The 22,149-nt window shown below is 36.5% G+C and overlaps 1 protein-coding gene and 1 pseudogene across 1 annotated transcript; one reads left to right on the top strand and one right to left on the bottom strand.

Annotated features, from left to right (window-relative positions):
• Positions 1-12,431: 12,431 nt before the first annotated feature.
• Positions 12,432-13,661, bottom strand: LOC105040451 (glutaredoxin-C7). Its single transcript, XM_010916983.4, has 2 exons — positions 13,097-13,661; positions 12,432-12,822 (listed from the first exon to the last, which is right to left on the bottom strand). Exon 1 carries the CDS (start codon positions 13,553-13,555, stop codon positions 13,145-13,147), a length of 411 nt encoding a protein of 136 aa, XP_010915285.2. The 5' UTR covers positions 13,556-13,661; the 3' UTR covers positions 12,432-12,822; positions 13,097-13,144.
• A 1,007-nt stretch (positions 13,662-14,668) lies between these two features.
• LOC109505603 (uncharacterized) lies at positions 14,669-21,760 on the top strand (annotated as a pseudogene).
• The last annotated feature ends 389 nt before the right edge of the window (positions 21,761-22,149 follow it).

Raw genomic sequence — 22,149 nt, 5'->3', positions numbered from 1 at the left:
GGAAAAGAAGAAGAAGGAAGAAAGAAAAGAAAAGAAAAAGAAAAAAAGAAAGAAGAAAAGAAAAGAAAGAAAGAAAAAAAAAAGAAAGAAAAAGAAAGAAAAAAATAGAAAGAAAGAGAGAGAATTTTCTCTCTCTTTTCTCTCTCTTCCTCTCTCCTCTCTCTACCTTCTCCATCTTCTCTCTCTAGATTCTCTCTCTATTTTCTCTCTCTAGATCTTTTCTCTCTCTTTTTATAAATTTTGTCTCTCTAGGGTCATTCTCTCTCTTTGATTGCATCACGGACCTTAGGATAAACTTAAGATAAAAATATGATGTCTTGAGATTGCTCCAAAATTCATACAGTAGATTGGATCCCGGTTCGATCTTTATTCGAAATTTATAATATCGATCATGGTTAATTTATATTGAGTCACTCTGATAGAACCTCTGATGATTTCGATCATGATTTCTTCATCCGAAGGATACAAAGATTCTCTCTAATTTCTCTCTCTAAAATTTTCTCTCTCTTCATATATTTTCTCTCTCTAGAAGTCTTGTGGACCAATGGAGGGTCTAGATATTTAGATAAGTCCCAATTCTTGGTTAATCCTAGGAGAAGTCCTGAATTTATGTTATTACGATCGTTTATCCGTAATTCCTCCATATATGATTTTTATGTTTAATTCTGATTATGTAGAGATATATTTGTTGTATAAGAAGATATGGAGCAAAATATCTTGATTTCGGATACATAGATTGAGGAGCTCATCAATTTCTGTATTTAGATCAGTCATCGATAGAGATAAGAATTTCTGTACATGATCACCATTATATATATGCTATTTTACTGTTGGTCTTGCATCATTGATTTTGCATTATCGGATTTGAGATCGATGAATTTATTATATATGAGATACTGTTATTTGATTTTGAGCATGAGTATATTATGTCAATACATATGTATCAGAGATTGATGGCATGATTATATGGATATGACATATCTAAATTGATCATAATGTAAGTCGGAATTGATTTAATGAAATCCACACATAATGATTAAATGAAAAAGAGAGATATGGTATGGACTAGCCTTATCATGTGGAATAGTCCATCAGGAGTTTATGCCTGGGACAGTCCGCCAGAAGCTTATGTCTGGGACAGCCCCCATTGACTTATAGATGGATCAGCTGGCCAGGAGCTCATGCTTGGGACAGTTCGCCAGGAGCTTATACTTGGGACAGTCTCTCATGGACTTTTGTATGTGGGACAGCCGGTCGAAGCTCATCCTAGGACAGTCTTGAAAGGCTTTTAAGTGAAAATTGATTTGAATGATGACTGAGGTATAGACTTGGTTAGTCCAGAGCCAGAAAGAAAAAGTTAAAAATTATGTGATTATGAAAAAAAAATGAAAGATAAGACATGAAACAATTGTTGAATAAAAGTATTTTACCTGTTAATATATGATGATACATTTCTTTTGACAAGACAGATAATTTATAGATATTTGCAGTATTTTGGATATTGAACATGAAATTTTTTGTTTTATTGCTTATCCTTATTTTTAAATTATATTATTATATTGATGTGATATGAAAATTTTTATTGGACTGTAAAGCTCACACCCCTCTATTTTTCTTTTTCTTCTCAGAGTTACAGGATATTCATGGTTGGCTATGGCATAGATTTGCGATTAAGCAGATGTATAGATAGAGTGTCATGATACCTGATCAGAGGATTAAAAAATTTTTATTTATAATTATATAAGTTTTATAAGTTATTATTGGAATCAGATATTATGGATGTTGAGATTGTAATGAATTACTTTTGATCTTGCATATTCTTTAGGGTTTGCTCTATGGAGTGTGCGGCCATCACGTATCCGACCCAGGTGTTGGGTTCGGGGCATAACAGAATGGTATTAGAGCTTAGGTTATGATCATTGGAGATTATGATATAAGTGATTAAGATGTGATAGAATAATATCAGAGCTTAGGTTTAAGATCACTAGGAATTATGAAGTGATATCAAAACTTTATGTATGATCAATAGGATGTGACAGAATGATATCAGAACATAGGTTATGATCATTAGGGATTATGATATAAGTGATTAGAATATTACAGCATGATATCTGAGCTCAGGTTATGATCATTTGAGGATTATGATATAAGTAATTAGGATATGACAGAACAGTACTAGAGCCTAAGTTTAAGGTCACTAGGGATTGTCATATAAGTGATATAAAAAACTTTAGGATTATAATCAATAGAGTATGATAGATAATATTAGAGTTTAAGGTTATGATCATTAAGGATGTGATAGAATGATATTAGAGTTTAGATTATGATCATTAGAGAATATGACTTAAGTAATATTTAAGCTTAAGATTATAATTATTTGAGATTGTGATTTTAGTAATATTTGAACTTGAAGCTATGATCATGAGGAACATGATAAATATAAAAGAAAAGATTCAATAGTTAAATTTCGAATCAATAGATACTATGATAAAATTTATGCATAAGTGATATATGATATCCATAATAAAATTGACGAGTTATATCTTGGATTTCAATTAGTAAGGTTGACCTAAGTATGAGAAGAGTTGATCTTGGAATGAAGTACAAGATTTTGATAAGTTATGTTAAGTATACTAGATGATTTTGAAATGTTAAACTTATATGATTGAAGATCATGATACTTTTTCTAATTTCGATGATAATTATCTGAGCATTATAAATTTTGGATTTGTTAAAAAAGAAGTTAATTAGGGTATGGTCTAAGAAAGAATTGTGTCATATGAGAGAGAAATATATTTGAGCATTGAACCTATAAAAGGTTATATATAAAACTCAATTTTAAATGAAAAATATATTTAAATTTTATTATGAGAATATGAGATACACCTCTTGGTGAAATCTTTGGTTATTCAAAATAACATATTTGGATGTGATTATTTTAATCTTTTAAATTGCATTAAATTTCAAGACAAAAGTTTGCTTTTCTAAGTGGATCTAAGGAATTTTGATGATTTGAATAAGAAAATTGGTTTTGTTAGAGTATGATATATACGTTATGATGAAATCTTTAATAATTCATATTACTATCTTTAAATTAGATTCTTTAATTTTTCTTGTGATTGTTGAAGATGATGAAGTGTATTAATTGTTCAAATCAAAGTTTAGATTTCTGAATTGAACTAAGATATCTTGCTAGTGTTAAATTTTGAATGACTTATATAAGAGATAAGATTTTGTATAGATTTATCAATTAATATTAAGGGTTGTAATGAAGAGAGCTCTATAAGAAATAATCAAGTTGATTCTACTTACAAGGATGTTGGCTTGAGTTTTTCTAGCTTGTCAAGTTGGAATTAATTCTTTTAAAAAGAAATATTAGTTTGAAAATTATCTAAATGATTGTAAGATAAATCGAAGGTTAACTTCAATTGATTCTAGATATGTTAGATTCTTGAAGAGTGATGAAGCTTATACAATGATTTCAAAAATAGAAAGTGGATCAAGATTTAATTTTGATGTGCTATGCCCAAATGGTAGTTAAGATAAAGAAACTTAAAGTTTTGCTTTAAGTTTTATATGAAATTTGAAAGTTAGATCTATCTTTGATTGATCTAACATATAAAGATATTCTTATCTTTAGATAAATCTATGTAATTTGATAAATTAAGATCAGAGTGCATAGCAAAAGCGTGGTGGATTAAATTGAATAAAAATATTAATTATTTGATTCAAAAGATATTATGATGGAATATATTAGTTGCAAATAAGAAAGGATTTTATTGATAATGAAAGGATGCTATAGATTTTGATCTAATCTGATCATAGTCTGATAATTTTTGTCAGTAGATTACTTCATTGCAGATAATACCAAGAAGAATTCTAGACATCTCAAGTTTATTATTAACAGCTTGATAATTCTTTTATTAGTACAAACCTAGAATGTCTTGATACAGATGTCATATTTTTTTCTTTAAAATTTAATATTGTTACTCGAACTGATATAGAAGATTGAAGTTTTCTTAAGATGAAAGTCTATCTATTAAATTAATTAGAAGATCAAGAGAAGAAAGAAATCGATGATTGTGAAGAGTGCTCGATGTTCAGTCTTTATTTATTTTTCTATCATAGGCAGTTTGAGATAATTATAAATTTCGAGTGGAATGTATTGGACAAATAACTGTGGTATATTAATACAAGTCCAAAATATTACGGTTCTTCAAAAAAAAAGTTGAGAAATCAATAAGAAGGGATGAGTTTGAGATTTCAAATAATTTTTGTTATAACAAGATCATGAGAAATAAATAATATATAAGACATTATTGAAAGTGTGAGAATGATATGATGCATGTATATATATATATTTATTTAAAATATACATATCTCAAACAACATAACTTAATTTCAAAGATGAAATTATTTTAAGGGGGGAGAATATAATAGTTCAGCCCAATTTGGCCCTGAATCAAGCCCATACGAGGGAAAAAAAAATTTGGAAGAAGACTCCCATTGGAGTCTTCTTCTTCTTCCCCACGTTCGACTGGGAGGACTCCTAGGGCCACAAGGAACCCTAGGAAGATGTCTATAAAATCCTCCTTCTCTTCTCCACGGCTAACCACGACGAGCACCGAATTTCTCCTTTTATTTTTCTTGAATTTTTTCATTGAAGCCGCGGATATCCTCATCGTATTCATCTCAAATACTCGTCGGAGACCTCATCGGAGTTGGAGGTAAGCCCTTATCTCCTTTCTCCTCTTTCTTCCCCTCCTTTCCATGGCACGATGCACCCTCACCGGCCATCAGGATCATCGAAAAATTTATGAAAAGGTGAATCCTTATTTTGCTCTGTTTGGTTGAACCCTTTTTCTCCTCTTTTCTGACCACCGGCGCCGTCGTCTGCAGTGTCTCCCATGTAGGATAGGACTTCATCTCTCTATCCCTCTTTCCTGAAGGTCTTCGCCGTCGGTGACCGGCCAATGACCAGAAAACAAAAGAAAAAGCGATGGTACCTTATTTTCTGATTGTTTCTTGCTTTCTCACCGGTCGAACCTCGCCGCTAGTCTTTCTTGCTCTGTCGTCATCGACCAGATGCCGCCACCCCTCATCGGAGTCAAGCCATCGAGCCTCCCTCTAGTCCTCCCCTGTTCGGCCAAGGAAGAGAAAGAAAGAAGAAAATGAGAAAACAAGAAGAAGAAGGAAGGAAGAAAAGAAAAAAAAAGAAAAAGAGAAAGAAGAAAAGAAAAGAAAGAAAAAGAAAAATAAAAATAAAAATAAAAATAGAAAAAAAATAGAAAAAAATAGAAAGAAAGAGAGAGAATTTTCTCTCTCTCTTTTGTCTCTCTTTTGTCTCTCCTCTCTCCATCTTCTCTCTCTAGATTCTCTCTCTAGATACTCTCTCTATTTTCTCTCTCTAGACCTTTTCTCTCTCTCTCTCTTTATGGATTTTGTCTCTTTAGGGTCATTTTCTCTCTTTGATTGCATCACGGATCCTAGGATAAACTTGAGATAAAAATATGATGACTTGAGATTGTTTCAAAATTCATGCAGTAGATTGGATCTCGGTCCGGTCCTTATTCAAATTTATAATATCGATCATGGTTAATCCATATTGAATTGCTCTGATAGAACCTCTGATAATTTCAATCATGATTTCTTCATCTGAAGGATACAAAGATTCTCTCTACTTTCTCTCTCTAAAATTTTCTCTCTCTTCATGTATTTTCTCTTTCTAAGAGTCTTGTGGACCAATGGAGGGTCTAGATATTTAGATAAGTCCCAATTCTGGATTAATCCTAAGAGAGGTCTTGGATTTATGTTATTATGATCATTTATTCGTAATTTCTTCATATATGATTTTTATGTTTAACTCTGATTATGTAGAGATGTATTTGTTGTACAAGAAGATATGGAGCAAAATATCTTGATTTCGGATACATAGATTGAGGAGCTCATCAATTTCTGTATTTAGATCAGTCATCGATAGAGGTAAGAATCTCTGTATATGATCACCATTATATATATGCTATTTTACTGTTGGTCTTGCATCATTGATTTTGCATCGTCGGATTTGAGATCGATGAATTTATTATATCTGAGATACTATTATTTGATTTTGAGCATGAGTATGTTATGTCAATATATATGTATCAGAGATTGATGGCATAATTATATGGATATGATATATCTAAATTGATCATAATGTAAGTTAGAATTGATTTGATGAAATCAATACATAATGATAAATGAAAAAAAGAGATATGGTATGTACTAATCTTGTCATGTGGAACAGCCCGTCAGGAGCTTATGCCTGGGACAGCCGGCCAGGAACTTATGCCTGGGACAGCCCGTCAGGAGCTTATGTCTAGGACAGCCCCTACTGGCTTATAGGTGGATCAACTGGTCAGGAGCTCATGCCTGGGACAGCCCACCAGGAGCTTATGCCTGAGACATCCTCTCATGGGCTTTCGTACGTGGGATAACCAGCCAGAAGCTCATCTTGGGACAGCCTTGAAAGACTTTTAAGTGAAAATTGATTCGGATGATGATTGAGGTATAGATTTGGTTAGTCCAGAGCCAGAAAGAAAAGGTTAAAAATCATGTGATCATGAAAAGAGAAATGAAAGATAAGACATGAAACAATTGTTGAATAAAAGTATTTAACCTGTTAACATATGATGATGCATTTTTTTTGACAAGACAGATAATTTATAGATGTTTGCAGTATTCTGGACATTGAACATGAGATTTTATGTTTTATTGCTTATCCTTATTTTTAGATTATATTATTATATTGGTGTGATATGAAAATTCTTACTGGACTGTAAAGCTCACATCCCTCTATTTTTTTTTTCTCAGAGTTACAGGATATTCATGGTTGGCTATGGCATGGATTTGCGACTGAACAGATGTATAGATAGAGTGTCATGATACCTGATCAGAGGATTGAAGAAATTTTATTTATAATTATATAAGTTTTACAAGTTATTATTAGAATCAGATATTATGGATGTTGAGATTGTAATGAATTACTTTTGGCCTTGCATATTCTTTAGGGCTTGCTCTAAGGAGTGTGCGGCCATCACCTATCCAAACTGGATGTTGGGTTCGGAGCATGACAATCATACTTTTCGGTGTTGTACATGGATCCATACCTACATTGTGAGCTATTTACGTGACAAACTAAGAGTCTGTTTGGTCAAGCTGTGAAAATCAATTTATTTTGAAATAATTTTTTAAAATAAAATTTAAAAAAAAGTACTGTAAGAAAGAAACAGTTTGTATCAAACAAAATTATTTGATAAGCATTTTTATGAAGTAATTTATATTTGACAAATCTTTCAAAAAAAATATTTTTGACTGTCAAATTACGAAAAAAGATATATATAGATTTACTTTATAATTAATATTATTTAAATAGATAAATAATTTTAAATATTCATTATAGTTAATTTTAATTAAGTTTTTATTTTTTATTTAATTAAAATATTAAAATAAAATAATAAAAAATATATTAAAAAATTTAATCAATATAAATATAATTAAATCAAAGATAATACATATTGAATAGAATAATAGAAGGATTATGTGAAAATAAATAGGGATAGTTATGGTAAATAATGATTTTAAGTAAGAGTATTTTTATCTTAAAAAAATTAATTTTTTACTTATGCTTCTAGTTCCAAAATAAATTTTAATTTTCTACTTTCTTCCACGGTAGAAAAATTACTTCTGTTATCATTTAAAAATAAATTATTTTTTAAAATAAATTTGATCAAATATTTTATTTTTTTAAAATAATTTTTTTTTTTTCCGAAAACTTGGCCAAACAGGCCATAAGTCAAATAACTCGTGCACAAATCTTTTATTATATATACAACCCACTTCTCCCATGTTATAACCATACTACTTGGCCCCGCAGTGGACCCCAACCTCCTCCAATCTCCAAATATCTTTGGAGTTTAATTTTAAATTTTAATAAATAAATACTTCTCTCTTCGCTCGGTTCCTAACCTTTCTTTTTGAAGCAATAGAAGCGAACCAGTTAAAAGTAGAGAAAGTTTATCATGATACACCTTTTTTAAAAAAATCTTTACTGATGTGGAGAATGATGAGAATTTTTTTTTTGATCTACAGATGAAAAAAAAAAATTTTGGGTGAAAAAAATATTATGTTAAAGGTCCGATCTACTCGCATTCCTTCCAATTTGATTTCCTCTTTTCATTTCTTGTTCTTCCCTTCTTTCTTTTTTTTGTGGGCATGCCTACATATTTTAAATAATCTTTACATGCTAAAATAACAGTCATTTTCTTCTCAAAAATAAAATGATGGAGATAGGCTTTCCCATTATATAGGAATGATGTTTTTTGCTGCCATAAATTATTCTTTACTAGTTCATAGCTTAGACTATAATTAAGAAGTGTTTAATTCATAGGTGGAACCAGAATGAGAATGTCCATATTCCCAACATATTTGGTTCATTGTTGAAATTGGATATAGATGGGATTTGAATATTATAGGATACTAGGAATTGAATTTTGAAAGATCGGGTATTCTCATTTTCTCCTAGAGTTGGAATAAAAATGGAACTGCTCAATAAAACAACTGGAATAAAAATTACTCATTTTCATTTCTATTCCACAATCCAACTCTCCCAAACCAAACATGCTCTATGTTCCTTTTGAGATGAATCCATATAACCCAAGCTTGCTTGGAAAGATTTTTCGGCCTTTAGCCCGGCCTAGCTTGGCAAAACTTTTCAGGCTTCAGCTTGATCTAGAGTAAACCGAGTTCAAAGTCACCCAAGTTCAAAGTCAAGCCTGATCTAGAGTAAGCCGGCTCAAATGAAACTTCTATTTTGGGCTACATAAAACCTTTTGACGTGATCCAATAATGCATAAATATTAAAAAAAATAATTAATTTACCAAACAAACTACAGTTAGATGTGATCTGAAATTCAAATGGGCATGAGCAACTATATGTCATGGCATACAATTAAAACAATCCATACAAATGATGCAAAAATATCTATGAAAATACCTAAGTCAGGCTTAGTTCAAGCCAGGCTTTAGGATTCATCCTTGAGCCTAGAATTTGCTTGGGTTCAGTAGACCAACCAGTAACCCGAACGCTGGAACTGAATCAGGCCTTGGTTTTAGGCCCAAAATACCGGATTTTTGTTTCGTCTGGGCCCAAGTTCTGACTATGTCGCTCCAGCCCTACTATTCTCAAGTTTTACTCAAACCAGACTCTAAAGCCGGCCCGGTTCAGCCCAACGGCCCGCTTGACACTATGTCTGCTCATCGCGACTATTCTTGGGCTGGCCCAAGCTGACCTCCAGCCTTCGTCATAAAAAATCAAGTGGGCTGTCTTTGGAGGCGTTGTCCAACATGGGCAGCACTTGGGTTACGTCCAAATGGGTCAACTAAGCTATATAATGAATCAAGTCCTGCCAACATAGGCCTAATTGAAGCTAAATTTTGGCTACACAACTTGAAAGCGAGCAATCAACCTGACTAAAAGGTCCAAAAATATCTAAAGAAGCTCTTGATTATATGTTTCAACATCCATCACTTTAAGGGTATTTTCATTCACATATACCTTTCTATTTAATTGTAACCCATCATAACACAGCTCTCTCTCTCTGTGTGTGCTGCACTTGTATCTTTGCATCACTTTTCTTGAAAAAAAAAAAATCTTGGGATTAAAGCCATCCATCTTTCTCCCTTGCTTGTATTTGTGCACTAGGAAGTCAGTGCGATGATATTCAATCCATGTACACACACACACACACACACACACACCTCCCATAAGTTGGCCACGATGTGAGCCATTGAGTTTCCGGATGCAGAAGCTACATAGATATTTGAAAATGAATCCAGGCCCATGCTAGGTTAGCACTATAATCCTAGTCAAGGTTACTTGTAATGGTATATCTAGACAAGAGAAGCAGCATTTTCATCTTCTAGATTTCTTCAAAATTAGCAGCATCACGAGATTCCCATTCATATACGCCAAAAGGCAAATTATTAGGTGTTTGAATCATGAGCTTTAATACATTACTTGGTTTCTGTCATCCTTCCCGTAATTACGCTTTGTATTATAAACAATGCTACGGAAACTCAGAAGGATCACTCAAAAAAGTCCCTCGGATGGCTTATACCAATCACTTGGTACATTTAATGATGCCAATTCAAGAGAGAAATAACAGCACACCACACCAGTTGACTGACTTTTTGTGTCTTTTTCGAGTTATCTAAGCATTTTTTATATATTATTTATATTTGTGAGACCTCAATAAGGCAGTGGAAATTATCTATAGATGCGATGGAGCAGAGTTGAGACAAGTCAAATCAAATAGTTAAAAATTTAAGTTTGATTTGATTTAAAATAATTAGATTTAAAATTTGGTTGGACATCAAGCAAGTCTTAATATCTCAAGTTCGAACTCGACTCAATAAAAAATAAATAAGATTCGAGATCGATTCAAATCGACTTAAATATCAACCGAATCATACTCAAACTAAAGTTTGTATTCAAAATAAAATTTTAAAATATTAATATTATATATATTAATATATTTTTTTAAATAAAAATAATATTATTAAAAATATATATAAATTCGAATAGGTTCGCAAGTTTTTGAGCAAAATATCTTGTTACTCAAATTGATTCGAAAAATTATTCGAATTGAATCGAGTTAAGCTTGACTCAAACTCGAGTTCGATAATAATCGAATAGAGTTGAACTCGAGTAGCCCGCAAGCAACTCGATTTATTTGCACCTTTAATGCCGACTTTGAAATTCAATATTTTAACTGCAACTCTTAAACTAGAGAATTATGTCATACATGTCTCATCCACATTTTATTGGAAGAACGGACTCTATCCATTCCAATAAGTGCTTTATTATTGGATTTATATTATATGATAAAAAGAATTTTAAGATCTGATAAAAGAGTTATCAACTTTTTATTGGATAATGTAGTTGTTTTATAAGTTTCGTCATCTTAGAATAGTGTAAAGAAAATAAGAAGGCATCGGAAATTGAAACCAATTTCCAATGATAATGCAAAAACTTCTATGTTAGGCAAAGCATATGCTTTTCACCATAAAACTAGTACATCTAGACCAAATCATAGAAAGAACTATAGAAGAATTGATGGAAAAGTTATCCTAAAGAGAGAGAGTTATTGTTTGTTATAAGATCAGGTAGAATCATTGAGTTATCTTGTTAAGAAGAAAAGATATTCAAAGACTATATCGTCTAGAAATCTTTATCTACTTTTTCAAGTAATGGCTGCTAAATTTTATCTATCCACCAAGCACGCTCTCCTCAATTCCGAATGTATTATAGTGCATCCATCAAAACTCTTATTTTTTAGCCTTCTCTAATATAATAACCTTCGATTGGCCCATGTTGTTGGAGCTACCACTATCTAGCCAACTAGCAAGCACTAATCCACTATTATTAGTCGTTTATAAACACACATTGGATGAACAAGAAGGTTTCTCTAAGACAACTAATTAAATTTGTTGCTGCATTGCAAGCATCAAATTTGCAATGCAAGTAATTACTATTCAAAAAATATAATTGAAAACTTGTAGATTGAGATAAAATATCCAACGACGGATGAAAGAATTTGTTGAAATGGCCTGAGTATAACTATTAAGGGTAATGGATGTTGCTTCATGCAAGTGCATTCCTCCACCCTACTCTTGCATGACCAAAAGGATCGCCGGTGTAGTTGCAAGCTTCCACCAGAAAAGATCTTAAAAACAAGCTCGCAAGACGTCACCAATGTCCAGATTTTTGTACACCATGGCACCAAACAGCTGATGTTGGGACAAAGCAAGGGCCGTAGTTGGCCATTACATTTGGGCAGCATGGTCCATGGTACATGATCTCCGTGTCGGAGGCAGAGGGAAATCATGTTTCATCCTCCACACAGGAAACACCTTTCCACCAGAGGCGACCATCTCTGTCTTCTCCCCACCCACAGTGGCATCAAACCTCCCTCTTTTAGGAGACAACAAAAAGGTCAAGACTAGTTTGTCTTACTCTCTTCCCCCATCCGTCCATTCATCCATCACCAATCATTCACAATGAAAGAATCCATTAATGAGATGGGCACGATAAAATCCCAAGAAAAAAACATATACCTTTAACCACTGTATTTGAATTTTTTTTCTTTCTAAATATCTGAATTTAGTTAACTTACCTCAGATAGCTACTGCAATCCATCTAGTTAGCTGGATATAATTAAATGTGTATATATTTTCAAATAAATTCTAAATATTTATGAAGATATGTATAATAATTTTAATTTTTAGTGTTGTATGCTTGTATCTCCAACATATGTTATCCAAAAAAAAAAAAAAAAACAACACCTAGCTAGACTAGTGGGCTTCGGTTAGTCAAGAGAGAGAGATTTTATAAAAAAATATATATTAAGACTTAATTACTAGTCGAAATGGTGGATTCGTTAGATTTCTTATAATTAAGTCACTTATAGAACTAATTTAAGCCAGTCAACAACGAATGAATAAATTTTCAGGAATAATATGGCATATTCGTTTGGCCAACTTTGTTGATTCATGACTAACAATATAATAAGCTTGATAAGGGAAGGAAAGGAGGCCATCACAATGATAATTAATAATTAGTATTAAAAAATAAAAGATCCAAACTGACGTGGGGTGTCGCCAACTTAAAAGAGCGATCCAAACTCATCCTTCCCACCTTTCTTCTCTCAGCCGCAACGACATGACATGACGTTTCTTCCATCATCCGTCCATCCATCCATCCATCCCATTTTAATAACTTATCTGCTTTAAAATAATCCATTGTAAATCGCAGTAAAAACAAAAGTGGAACGGTAAAAAATAAAAAAAAAAACGTAATAATTGCAGCCAAACGTTTTTTTTAACACTTTTCTTTCCCTTTGTACCCTTCCCTCCTTCCATGATATCGCTTATTTACAAACGCCATGCGGGGCTTCTGCAGCCTCTGGACTCAAATCTCTCCAATCCCCGAAATAAGTAGGTTGAAGAAAAAGAAAGGTTAAAATAAAAACCATGGAACGAGTAACCATAAACGTACTTTGAAATTACGATTTTACCCTCTGGGGATCGCTGGAATTTAGCAATTCTACCCGCAGAAGGCTCCAACCGCTTGGAGCCTGGGGACGAGGAGGCCGCTGAGGTGGAGACCCATCAGCCCCTCCAGTCCCCCCACCGGAGCGCCGCCGATGAAGAGCGCCGGAAGCCCCACAGCCGCCGAGGCCGCCGCCGCCGTCTCCTCCGCCTCCTCCAATTCGATCACCGTCGGGTGGACCCCCACCGTGGCGAGGAGGCGCTTCATGACGTGGCACATGCAGCAACCCCGCCGGCTGAAGATCACCACCGGGTTCTCCCCTATCAGCCGCTCGATCCACTTTTCTGGTGGCTCCGCTCCGTCGATCGACAGAGCCGCCCCTCTCCTCTTCCCCGCCGCCGCCGCCGCCGCCGCAACTGCCACCACTTCCCCGCCCGCCAGTGGCCGGCACCTCACGCCCTGCATCACCGCCGTTTTTCCCCGAAAGATCGACGAGATCTGAAACCGTGAGAATAAGAGAGAAAAGAAGAAGGGGAGCGATCGAGAGGCGAGAACGAGTTCGATAGGAACAAAGGGCGAGAGGGGATTTATAAAAATTTTTGAAGGGGGAGGAGGACGGTGTTCACATGGGGGTGAGGGGGAGGGTGACGTCACCGTGACGGTGACGGGAAACTGTGGGCCTGCGCTTGCGTCACGTGCCCGGGGGACGGGGCTGGCGTCACCTCCCACCACGCGCCACAGTCCGTTTTCCGTCCCTCCGGCGTGCCCCTCCGTCTGACGTCACGTCATGAGCCGGACACGTGGAGGAACTCTATCGGCTCGGCGAACTCCAACGGCTGATGGGGAGATCGGCCAGTGGTACACGTGGCAGTCTCAGGACCGTCAATGTCTATCAGACGCGGGGGCTTTAGTGGACCGTCCAATTTTGACAACCACACGCCATGACGTGGGGAAAAACTAAAACTAGGGTCCGGAAGAAGTCACCTCGGCCTATCTCATAATTGGTTGATTGTGCACCGGATCAACGGCGAGGAGTGCCATGGCATTGTTGTAGATAAAAGCAATTGAGGAGGGCGTTACGGTGGAGCACGGAACGGGCCTTTTTTGGAATGGCTAGCTTTTTTTTTTCTTCTTCTTTTTTTCTCTTTGGCATGATTTGAATGGCTAGCTTGGGACGACGCCAAGCTGACGCAGAGATGCCTGGCATGGGTGGAGGGCGTTGATGAGGATAAGCTGTGCCCGATGCTTTCGGTGCAAACAAGGCTGGACCAATAAGGGGGTCCCACGTGTGGGACACCGACATACGGGGAGGGCGTTGACGTGGCATCCTAACTGCCAAGTAGGCAGCAGTGCCTCGCACCCAAAAAAAGAGAAAAAAAAAAAAGAAGAAAGAAAGAAAGAAAAAAAGAGTGAGACCTCCTCCCTCCCTTTCTTGTAAAGGGTATCTAATAATAGAAGAGAGAGTCATCTCAGCCTCTTTTGAAGCTCAGGTGACGTTAGCTCTTTCGTTATTCTATTATGGGGGGGGGGGGGTGGGTTTGATTATGGTGCTAAAGTTTTGTCTGCCATGTATACCGAATGAAGGCTGCCTCCCTCCTCCCTCCTACAGTGCGTGAAAAGAAAAGACTAGTAGAATGCCAGAAGCAAAGCAATTTATGCGAGGTAAAGTTAGGAACTGACACATGCCGGTCGCAATCGCTACCGGACAACAAAAGCGACAACTGTAGGGATACACTCCTACCCAAATCAGCAGGATCTCACGTTAATTTGATGCTATGATTCGCCTCAACAAATCTTGCCCTTATATCTTTATTGCTGTCGTCCAACAAGTTATTCAAATTTCCATATTGATTGCTAAAGAGCAAGATAGTTTGTGTCATATCTTCTCTCTTAGCAGCAATCAAAAGCTAGAACCTCTATCATTCAGACAGCAGTCTTGCAATGTGGAAATGAATCACATATATGTATATGTGATATATTTTCCATTCAATCTATTTTTTAACAAAAAATATTTGCTACATGATGCAAAATCAAGCCACCCCTTGTAGCTGCAACATAAATTGCAAGTGCGCCATACTCCGATAACTTGTACTTGTGTGAGGAGCATTGCAGCTGCAAGCCTTGCACTCGTGGAAAGACAGTGCCGAGCATGGTAATTGGTAGGTTGGTTTCGATATGCGAGGTTGGTTGCGCATGCATAACATACATTGCAGCTTGAGAAGGAGTAATCATTGTGGTTGTAGGACTATTGACTAATTACTTTGTCTGCTTAACAATGGTGCAATATGATTTGTATGTTATAATTAAGATATGCAGTAATATGCCAGAGTCAAGTTGTTCCATGCGATGTATGGGGCCCACCTCTAATTCAGGGTGCTAGTGTAAGCAGTAAGCGAGGACCAGAGACGGAAGCAGATGTTTCCACGGGGCAAGTGCAACAGCGGATCCTGTCTCCCTCCCGAGGGACTACGTGTCAGAAGATCCACGTTTTGCTGGCCGTGGACAGGGAACCGTACCCGTCGTTGACCACACAACAACTGGTGACGACAGCCAGCAGGGAGAGTTGTGTCAGCGACGTCTGGCTTTGTCCACTTTGTGGATCTTTGTCGGGGTCCCAGGTAACTCGCGGACAAACGGCGACGACGAACCTCATGACGAAATAACTTCACACCTTTCCTCTTCCGGGAGAGACGTCCAACCCTTCTCGCCCTCGTGGTCTGGGGACCACCATCAGGCGATGACTCTTTGTCGACGTGGAAACTTTGTGGATTCTACGTGATAATGTTGCTGCTGTAACATATTGCTCAACTTGTACTGCTCGGAGTCTTTTTCTCCCATCCATACCGTGTTACCGGGTCACACGTGCCGAGATCGTACTCTAATACTGTTGCACGAGTTGGCATCGTCACAGCACAGGTCAGTAACCTTCTTTTATTGGTATCCTGATTAAGGTGGGTACGGGGTGCATCTTTCGCGCGAAAGAAGGATTCCCCCACTTACCCCACCGTTGGATCGTCCACTAGTCGCTTTAATATCTGTGCAACAGATCAATGATGGCGGTCGAGTGCTTTACGATATGTGCGGTGGGTGAGCCATGGTGGAGCCGTAGCCCGTGAGAAGGAAGGGAATCCAATTAAGGCGAGCGCTGGTGTATAAATACAGGTTTAACCCCTACAATGACCCCAAATCCCCAATTGCTCACGTCCGTCACCTTGTTTGTTTCCAATTATATATGGCTGTGATATTAATGGGGCATTTGCAATCATGCCGTATGGTGTTATTTCTCGGATGACAAACAAATCTACAGGGCAAAATATATTTTGTTCCAGGTACTTAAAATACCGGTAATAGGTCTCTGTAGATTGGTTTGTGACTGTATCAATTAATTGAAGGTTGTATGATTATATTTGAATATTTTGCTACCAAAAAGCAGTCTTGGTCTAGTTAGATTGACAAACGAAATACAAATGCCATAGTACCAAACAAAAAGGAAAAAAAAATAATAAATATATTACATGCGGTCTATTATACTACACACAAAGTCAAAATGACCACATGTCCATTCAAATTTTGAGATCCCTACCTAAAGTATATGATACAATTAGTAGAGCACATTTTGCAGTCTCAAGAGATTTTTTTCGCTGTAGAATAGTTTGGTGGTGCATTATGTTACATAACTTGTGCTACATGCGATTTATACATATAGAAGTAAAACAAACTTTACTACCAAGTATTGACAACTTAAATGATAACCTTCTAATATGATGCAAGATATAGCTAGTGGGTACTATGACCACTTAGATCCTATTAAGCTTCATAGGAGTTAATGGATCCATTGTCGAAGGCTCCAAATTTCCTATGATTTTTCATCAAAGACCGTATTAATTTTTTGCCTAAGTTTCAAAGTTTAATTTATTAGTCTTAATCTATTTCATTTTACATTTAACCAGATTTTCTACTTTTGGTCCCCCTTTGTATAGCTCATCCATATATGGTGGCCTAAGATTTTATTTGCAATGGACTTGTTTTTGCCGATCAATAAAATTTTATGGGGCTTTTCTTCCACTTTCTCTCCTTAATTTTTGTGCCTCTTCTCTCCTGCAACTTGCAGGTGTTGCCTTAACATCCTTTGCATAACTTACAACATATTTATCTAGAAATATTAATCTACTATTAGGCTTCACAATTCTGATCCAAGTTTTGGGCTGGGCTAAAGTCAGAATGTGAATTTTTGTATGTAAGGCAAGCAAATTAATAAACAATAATTAGTTTAAGTAAGTACATATAGCCTGAGCACATGAATTAAAATGATCTAGATAATAATAAAAAGAACAGGGATAGAACATCAAGAGAATATATAATAAATATTTGATCAGCATAGGAAGATGTTACACACACACACACACACACTAAAATATAAGTTTAGTTATTTATGGTCCACCTTTCCTTTTTTTTTTTTTGGTAGAGATCTACGATCGTGGCATGCTGATGCATTTCAAAATAAATGCAATTGTTTCGAACACGCTTAAAATAATTCATTGCATATTGAACTTGAACCATAGTATTTGAAGCAAGTTATACCTTTTGACTTGTTATTGGCTGGTGGAGTTAACTTGTGTCTTAGCTTTATTAAGCGGACTTGAACATTGTTAATTAGATTTTTTGGAGCTCAACATGCATGGATATTATACCAAGTTCTATCAAATTTGAATTGGTGGACTTATTTATGTACATTAGCACACTTCAAATCTATTTTAAATGTACTACTACAAAGATGATTATCTAAGGGACATGGAGCAATGTCTACACTTATATCTCAGCTTACAACTGTACTATAGAGGTATCCTCAATGACTCGGTGCCCTCTAAAACGTTTTTTTTTTAAATGTGTGCACTCTAATTCACTTGTCTTCTCTAATGCACCAATATAAATAAATTCACTTTGGGAAACCTCACCTTCTTCGATTGATGACAAAAACGTGCTGCTTCTCAATTTTCTAACTCCTCATGCTTTTGTATAAATTTACCAGCACCAGGCACATGCGATATATATAAAATGAAGCACAGACTTCTAGATTTTCTCTCTGCTTACTTCATTAGCTAAACCATGCGGTGAGGTTTGTCTGGGGTTGTTTGCCTGAGGTTTCGCAAGCTCACGAGCAGATGGTTTGCGGAAAATATTAAATAGTATAAATGTTATGCAAAGAAATAAGCTATTTCTTGCTTTAAGAATAGAAATCCCTGCAGTCAATGTCCTTGCATCTCTTACAAAAGCCATCCAAATTAATTTTGTTGGTATTACTAGCTAGATTGCTGGGGACTTCATCCAAGTCATTGATATCATCATCATCTTAAATTCCTTCCTATAATTGCCTTCTCCCACAGCATCATCTCTCCATCACAGTTGGTCATACGGCAGTTGAGTCCTTATAAACGTCTGACGAATGCTGAAGTGAAAACAAAGGGAGAAAAATATAGATGGACAACACCATGTCCCATTGCCACTAATTTTATATTGATGCCTCCTTGAGAATTGGACGTAAAGTAGCTGGAGATATATAGTCAGACACCCCGGTATTAAAATCTAAACATGTTGGAAGCTATAGAAATATATATTTAATTTTATATTAATTATATATTAAATAAATTTTAAATATTTATATAGGATCGATAAATTTAAATAGTATTGTTTGGTTAATTTTTTTTGGATAAAATTCTGAAGTATTCTAAATGATATCTGAATGGATATTTTAGTTCGATGACAATATGGAAAAATTTTAACATATCTTACATCATTTATACATCTAAATAATTTTTTTATAATTAATATTTTGAAATGAGATTTTGGATTGCGATATGTTATCTTGGCAGGCACTTTGATTAGGACACGGCACTGTCTGATAGTGGTAATCTATTTTGTCCTCGACGCTGGAGCAAGTGCTCTGTTTTGTCCACCATCAAAGATTTTATCGTGCATCGATGTATGGCATCTAGCTAGGTGCGCGGGTTGATGGTATCTTTATGAGTCAGGTCAACCTTCACGAGGAATCTCCCTCCTCTCCAAGCCAGGGATCATCATTTCCTCATCAAACAATCGGGCTTTGTAGACAAACAGTCCGGAAGGGCTGTTAAAAGCGGGAAGAAGAAAAGAAATGGAGCGAGCAATAGCTTCGGCTTTTCCTTCGTGGGTTTTAAAATTATTTGAAAATCATTATAACTAAAAAAAAAATATTAGATATTTCATTAAGAGCATTTACATTTCATCCTAGATTTTGTTGAAATGATATGATATCCCTGACTTTTATCTTCATTTGTGGACGCTGGATTGGTCTCAATGATATTTATTTATTTTGCAAACAAAACCTTTAGTTGGTTTGTCACTTCTTCAATTAACCATGCCATTGGATTGAGGTAACAAAAACAATTAATCAGCTTCAGAAACAACAACAACAATAATAATAATAATGATATAAAATCATCTTTAATCAGCTTAATCTCTAAAATTCAACCAGTCTAGACATGCTACCTAGCTTAGAACCATGAGATGAACCCATTATGGCCATATTTTTTAGTCTCTACCATGCCCTCACTGTAGCTTCCTCCCCACTTCCTCCTGTCCATGAACCTCTGATGTATTCCTAATATATGGAGCGAATGTCTCCGATCTCATCACTATATGTGAGTTTTGAGAAAATTGTCACTGTTTGTCTTATTTGAGAATGGTGGGGTGATCAGTGAATTGTGGGTCTACCATCTCATTATCCAGACTAACCCCCTCGTTTTGATCTTGTCTGCTCTAGTCCCTATGACTCTCTCTGCACCAGCCTCCTCATGTAAATCTATGGGCCTTCTCCTACCATTTCTTCAGCACCCACCACCACAATAATAATAGCAGTGAAAAGGGTCCCCAATCATCATGAGCTAGATGGAGCATTTGACCCTTGATTTCAATCCCATGAGCTAGTCCAATTTTAGTCAGAGATGGATCCGATGGAGAGAGAGGAGAATGCCTAATGCCTTAGATCAGACAATCAATTGATGAGAATAGGATCAATGAACTCTAATACTCGGAGATCAAAATCCAAAAATTATGATTGAATTTGAGAAAATAAGAAGGATTTGGAGAATAGTAGCTCAACCCTGAAATTAGATGGTAGATGGGGCTAGAAATCGAGTTGCTTAGGGTTTTTATGGATCTTGATGGGTTATATTTTTAGTGTGCAGATCTTCTGCAGCACACCGCATGGTGCGGTGAACTGTGCGTGCCGTCCATGATACAATGAATGGTGCGTGCGATTGTGTGCACATGCGAGTAGCTACGTGTTGCCGTCTATCATATAATGGATGGTGCGCGTGATGCATCGTAATTTTTTTATTTTTTTTTAAATTAATAAATAGGCTACGGATCTAATGATGAATTTAAAGATTATTTTGGTCATAAAATTCAAAGGTCCCTACTAACGCCTACATTAACAGTTTCTTTAAAGCTTGTTGAAAGGATCTTAATCAAAGATCCTCCTAACAAATTAAATTATAAATACTACCCCAGGTTTTTCTTTCCAAGTTTGTGGATCATACCACCTCAAGTTTTGCTCGACAACCCAAAACAATGATAATATACTTCTTTTACCTCCGCGGAATGCCGTGGAACTCGAGGTCGAGGACGTCTCCAGAAATCCCATCCAGCAGGGTTCGACGACCGGGGTCGGAAAAGGGCTAGGGTTAGGGTCTGGGCCGGCCGCCGCCGACCGGACCACCTCTCCCTGCGCCTCCTTGGCCCCGCTGGGCGAGGAATCGAGGTTCTCCTTCGAAGTAATCGGGAAGAATCCCATCTTGGTTTTGAGCAGCGGCGGCGGTGACAAAAGGATCTACCGGAATTCAGGGAATGGCGAGCTCATAGCCGGGGACTGGATCTCCTTGTCCTTAAGAACCCTTCTTTCTTACTTGCTGGGAGAAGGGACGGAGGGGGGAAGGCGGCGGATGTGGAGAAAAGGGTCTTGGATGCGGTGGAGAGGAGGGAGAGGAGAATTCTAAGGAGGAGAAAGGAGAAGGAGGCGCCTGGAGATGAAGGAGATGAAGAACACACGAAAGGAGGACTGAAATTAGGGCTGAGGTCTTTGGATGTTTCCCAGATCGAGAGGTCAGATTGCTTAGTTATTTGTTCGAAAGTTGTTCATTTCCTTGGTATCAATTTTTTTTTTTACCTCTGATATAATCGAATGGGTTTATCTTATTCCGCTGCTTCCCTTGTGGTATGGTATCTATCCTTGTGAGTTCTGGGAGAATTTTTGTGATGGGCCCAGTTTAATTCCCTGATTTGGTTTTGCTGAATTTGGATTCTTGGTGAGAGATCATGAATTCGATAAGCAAAAGATTCGTCCCATTGACGATTGGAATCGGTTCCTTGAGGATCCAGGGGTTGGTTATGAGGAGAAAGAAGAAAAGGGGTGGCGGCAGCCACGACGAGAAATGGAGTTGGGAAACGGAGGAAGAGAAGGTGTGGGTTGAAGTTATTGGAGCGAACCAAGAAGATGAGACTTTAGAAGGTTTTATGAGGAAGAAAAAGAAGAAGAGGTAGAGGAAGAAGATTGCGTGGAGGAGGACAAGGAGCAAGGTGATGAAGAATGGTACGATAATGACTGACCTACATTTTGATTTGGTGAATACCGACTTAAGTAAGTTTCAAATTCTTTTGTATGGCATTTAATAATCATAAATGCAAATTAGGCAATCTTGTTTGACCAAAAAAAGAAAAGGTAATCTTGTGTTTCCATTTCTAGTATATATTGTTGGAATTCAAATGCTCCCCGTTGATTAAGGATGGCAATGGATTGGGTTGGCCAATCTCCTTACCAATCACACAATTAAAAATTTCATATTCATACCTGCCCTATGCCCTCCTTGGATTGGATCCGATCGGGTCAAATAATGGTGCAGGTCAGGTATGAAACCCATCATACAAATATCATAAAATAATTTTAAAAGGGATGATTCAGATTAAGATTGTATTAGGTTAGGTTCAGGGCGGGCATATCATTACCCATATTTGATCTAAACCCG

This window comes from Elaeis guineensis, chromosome 3, assembly GCF_000442705.2.
Source record: "Elaeis guineensis isolate ETL-2024a chromosome 3, EG11, whole genome shotgun sequence".
Lineage (NCBI taxonomy): Eukaryota > Viridiplantae > Streptophyta > Magnoliopsida > Arecales > Arecaceae > Elaeis > Elaeis guineensis.
This window is presented reverse-complemented; position numbering and strand designations above follow the sequence as displayed.

What these genes read in the sequence shown, in the direction of transcription:
- LOC105040451 (XM_010916983.4), bottom strand. Translation starts at nt 13,555, where the DNA reads ATGCAGGGCGTGAGGTGCCGGCCACTGGCGGGCGGGGAAGTGGTGGCA.